The sequence below is a fragment of the Fonticula alba genome (assembly GCF_000388065.1).
Source record: "Fonticula alba strain ATCC 38817 unplaced genomic scaffold supercont2.4, whole genome shotgun sequence".
NCBI lineage: Eukaryota > Rotosphaerida > Fonticulaceae > Fonticula > Fonticula alba.
This window is the reverse complement of record NW_009242974.1, coordinates 110,290-115,151: the sequence shown is the minus strand read 5'-3', so window position 1 is coordinate 115,151 and position 4,862 is coordinate 110,290. Positions and strand designations below refer to the sequence as shown.

The window sequence follows — 4,862 nt, the reverse complement described above, 5'->3', positions numbered from 1 at the left end:
CCCCCCACCGAAAGCCCTGTCCTTTCCCATCCGCCACCTGGCACCCAATGCGCCCCCCTTCGCCCCCTTACCCCCGCCGCCCTGTCTACAACCCTCGCACACGCACACGCACACACGCGAAGACCAAAATCGCGGCCCATCGGAGCGTGGTCCTCTCGATGGCGCTGATGACACTGGCCTGGACGGCCGGCAGTCTCTATCTGCTGACGCTTGATCGGAATGGCTACGTGGAGAACTCGTACTCCTGGATGGCGCCGATTGCCATCTCGGTCAGCTATGGGTATCGCGTGTTTCTGCTCATCGCCCTGGCGCTGGGCTGGGGTGTCTCGCGGCCGGATCTTTCGTCGCCCGAGTGGAAGGGCTCTGTCAGTGCGTTTCGGGCGACATGCCCTGCACGGGGGGTGGGGTTTTTTTTTCCCCCTTTGCCGGCTTCTGACCCCTGCACGTATCCCTTCTCGTCGCTTTGTCGGGGGCTTGGCTCGCCTGCTGCCCAGTCCCCCCGGCCATTTTCGCCGGTCTCATGGTTCTGCTGATCTCGCCTGGCTTCAACTTCCTCACGGTATGTGTCGCACCGTGCCACTCCGCGGGCCGGAAAGATGGCGACCTGGCCCGGGGCCGGGTACCGGGGAACAAAAGGGGGGGGGGGGGGGAAGGCCGGCCAGTCCCCGGCGCCCGTGGTCCAACATTTGCCTCGCTTGCTGACCCTTTCCTCGGCCCTCTCATCAGTACTTTGTGGTCTTCCTCCTGGCACGCTTCATGAACACATACAGCATGGAGACGCTGTCGCACCTTCGCCGGATGGCCTTGCGCATCCAGGTTCTCATTACCGGTATGTCTCGACCACTCCCATGGGGGGGGGGGGGGGGGGGCGAATTGGATCTGCTGCCCCCTCTCCCTCCGGCTGATGCTCCCCCTGCCGGCGGCTTCTAACGTCCCATGTCGCCTTCCGCCCTGCTGTGACCGCGCGCATCTGCCTGCTCTGGCCGTTTGTGGTGCACATCCATGCGCAGCTCGGGATGCTGCGACCCCCATCCAGGCGGTCTACTACCTCCGAGCGGTGGCCCTGAAGTTCAATGCCCTCTCGCGGCTGCGGATGATGACCCAGGTGTACATCTTCCTGCTTGTGCTGGCGGTCCTCATTGGCCGGCTGTTCTTCCCCTTCTCCCAGTGGCTGGCTGTGCCGCTCGGAGGCGCGGTGGAGGCCCTGGTGGGCCTCTTCCTCTTCTGGGTCCTGCGCCTGGGACAGGCCTACCCATCGGAGCTGTTTGTCCATCGCCGGCGCGTGCCGCTGCTCGGGGGCCGGCAGTCGAGCTCCGGCCGGGCCGGGCCGGCGGCCACCACCACCACCGGGAGCAGCGGGGCTCGCGGGTCCGCCGAGTCGCCGCTCCTTTCGCCGATGGAGTATGACGACGACATGGTTGTGGATTTGGAACGCATGCAGATGAACCCGGACCTGGCGTCGTCGTCCGGTGCGCCCCGCGAGTCCCTGTCCAGCCAGCACAGTGGCCCGGCCGCGGCCGGGGTGCGGACCGGGACCGGGGATCATCCTGCCCGGCCGGCCGCGCCCCTGCATCGGCTCTCCTACGCGGCGGTCTTCGATCCGACCGGGTTTTCCTTCGACGAGGAGCCGGATGCCCGGATGGAGGCGCTGCTGGAGCGGATGCATGTGTCCTCGGCCTCGGTGCGGTCCTTCATTCGGCCGCCGCCGCGCGGGCTGACCGCCACCGAGTTGGAGGAGCGCCGGCAGTGGCGCCTGACGCATGGGCTTTGGGAGGATGAGGATGCGGAGTTCGGCTGGCAGGGCAGCGGCGACATGTCTTCCGATGCGGTGCTGGACCCGACGCGCGAGTCGGAGCAACGTCGGCAGTGGCGCCGGTCTCATGGGGTTTGGACCGAGGCCGAGTCGGCCAGCCTGGCCCAGGCCCAGGTGATTGTGCTGCCCTTCCCGCCGGCGTCGATCCCCTGTCCGTCGGTGGGCGGGAGCCTCTGCTCGCCCGACCCGTCGACCGGTGCCGGGCTCGGGGGGCCCGGGCTTGGCGATGTGGGGGAAGACGAGGCGGCGGCCGCCGCCGCCGGTGCCTCCAGCGAGAAGGAGCCCTGGCTGGTGTGTGCGGTGCCGGAGCCCCCTCCGCCGCATCTGTACTGAGACGGCCTCTCGCCCCCGGGGAGAGCAGGGCTCCCTCCTGTGTCCCTCCCCTCCCCCGCTCCCCCCCCTCCTTCCCCTCTTGCTGCGGGGGTGAGTGCGCGTGAATGCGCCCAGCCGCGCGCGTGTACATTTGCGCCCCACCTTGGCGAGAGCGAGAGCCAGGCGGCCCATGTGGCGTTGCCGTTCTGATGCGCCCTCTCCCAATGAAACCAATGTAGATTGCCATGTGTATGTGCACGTGGCGCATATCCCCAGGGGGAGGGAAGGGTGGAGAGACAGGGAGAGCGAGGAAGGAAGAGGGAGAGAGGTGTGCCTCTGGCCCAAGGAGTCGGCAAGGGGGTGGGGGGGGGTGGGGAGGCTGGTGAGTCCGGAGCCGCGGCGAGGGTGGGGTCCCCCTGCCATGCCACGGGAGGCGGGAAGGCGAGCGCCCGCCGGCGATCGGGCTGCGATTGTGGGTGACCGCCGAGTCCTGGGCGGGGTGCCGGCAGGAGCCGGATTCCGGGCAGTGCCCCCCCCCCCCCCCCGATCGGCAACGGCGCCCAGGATCCTTGCTTGGCCAAGATGGGGAACTTGTGGGCGGGGGAACGGCTCGGGGCCGGCCGGCCTCGGGGCCGGGGCAGGCGCCGCATCTGCTTCGGAAGGCGGGCCACCGGGGCCGATCCGGCGCGGGAGGGCGGGCGACGGGGCGAGGGAGGGCCGGGGCGAGGCAGGCGCGCACGCGCGCCCACGCCCACCGGCAGGGGCTCAAACAGAGGTGGCGCTGCGTGGGCAACAGGGCAACCGGCGTGAGGGCACGCCCGGCCCTGTTGTCCCCGGACATACTCCCGGGCGCGCCAAGGCCGGCGTCCCTGCCAGCGCCCCGCCCCCCGCCCCCCCCCCCCCCGCCCCCCGTGCCAAGACCGACAGGCTGCGTGCGTAAGCAATTGGCCGGGCGGCGGGCGGTGGCGGGGCCACGCAACGCAGGCGCGCGAGTGGCGCCCCAGGCTGCCGGCGACCCGCGCGCCCGAGGCGCCGAGCGCGACGCCTCCGCTCCCGGAGGGGGCGCCAGGCGAGCCGGGCCTCGGGGTGTGTGTTTGGTCATGTGACCATTACTCTTACATAACCAATCAGCGCTCTCCACATCGAACTAGCCCGCTTGCCCGGATGAATATCTGTCAGTTGATTGGGTGCCCCTTTTTCGCGGGCCCGGCGAGCGGAGGGGGGGGGGGGGGCGGCCCCCGGCGGGCGGGCCTGTGCATGTTCCCGGGGCTCTCCGCGAGTGGGGACCGGGGGGCTGGGGAGCCCGGCGGCGCGCGCCAGGGGGCCAGGGGGAGACAGACATCGCGCCCCGGCGAGCAGGCGCACGAGCCCTCTCATTACCGCGGCTCGGGCCGTTCCGGCGGCGGCCTGTCTGACCAACTCTCCCCGGGAGGGCGGCGGGTGGGGAACATGATGCCCGCAAGCGGATGACTAATGGCCTGTCCATGCCGGGGCGCGAGGCCCGAGACGAAGAACCCGCGACCCCAGCCCTCCCTGCCGGCGTGTGTGTGTGTGTGTGTGTTCCACGTCTGCCGGGCGGCGCCAGCGGGAGAGCCCCTTGCGCCCGGGCCGCCGGGACGCCCCGGAAAGGGGGACAACTCGAGCGCCTTCCGGCCGCGCCGGCGTGAAACACGAGGCAGCGCCCCAGGCGTCGGGGGAAGGGCAAGAGTCTAAAATGCTCTGGGGGGATACTTGGGGTGATTTTAAATGTGCCATTTTGGCTGGCGTTCTTCTCTGCGGCCGGGGGCCGGGGCCGCACGAGAGCGGAAGGGCGAGAGGGCGAGCGAGTTCCCCCCCCCCCCCCCCCCGGGCCCCTGTCTTTTTGTGTGGTTTGTTCCGGGGGGGCGGCCTTTCCCGGGGCCCGGGCCCGGGGGCCCTGAATAATCCTGTCCCCCCCCCCCCCCCCCGCCCGTCCTCTCCCGGGCTTCCTGGGTGGGCTGTTGCGCGGGCCCTAAGCACCGGGGCGGTGCAGCTGGCGCGCTTCCGCCCCCCCGCCAGGCGGAGAAGGTCAGCGGAGAGAGGAGGCGCCCCTCCGGCCCCCCCCGTCTCGGGTTCTCATGTCGATCCCTCGGGCCGGCCCCGCCCCGGGAGGCCGGGCGCGGGCGCTTGCACTCCGAAGCTGGCCGGTTCCCGCGCACACCGGCCCGGCCCACACCGCAGCTGGACGACGTCGCGTGCCGCGGCCGGCGCCCCTTGCGCGCGGCCAGGCGTCCCGCGCCGGCCCGGCCCCTGAGACCGGGAGAGACGTCGGTGTGCCTCTCCTGGCGCTGGGAGGCCGCCCGAGCGGTGGGGTATCCTTCCCCTGCCCGAGCCCCCCCCCCCCCCCCCCCAAGGGGAAGCCAAAAGCGGGGGGCAAGCGGGCTGACTAGCTGGCGAGAGCCCATTGGGCGCGGCCCCGGCGGTCGACGCAAGAAGACGCCTCTCTTTCGAGAATGTGCCGTCCGGGGACGGCGCCCCCAAGCCACCGCTCGTCTCCGCCGCGGGAAAGGGCAGACCCGTGGACAGGCCGGGCCGCTTTCCAGCGAAGCCCCGGGCGAACATGGGACCCAGCTCTCGCGCCAGTCGCACACGCAGTTGTGCGCTCTTTTGATGCCCGGCCGCCGGACGCCTTCCGGGCCGGGCGCTGCACAGGTTCCAGGGTGGCCGGGGGGGCGGGGGGGGGGGGGGGCATCGCCCGAAAGTGCGGTGGGTGGTGCTC

At 71.4% G+C, this 4,862-nt stretch overlaps 1 protein-coding gene across 1 annotated transcript; it reads left to right on the top strand.

Moving 5' to 3' along the window:
• Positions 1-158: 158 nt before the first annotated feature.
• H696_02570 (hypothetical protein) lies at positions 159-2,146 on the top strand (the record flags this gene model as incomplete). Its single annotated transcript, XM_009496481.1, has 4 exons — positions 159-369; positions 495-559; positions 727-829; positions 1,011-2,146. 4 exons carry the CDS (start codon positions 159-161, stop codon positions 2,144-2,146), a joined length of 1,515 nt encoding a protein of 504 aa, XP_009494756.1.
• Between the last annotated feature and the right edge of the window lie 2,716 nt (positions 2,147-4,862).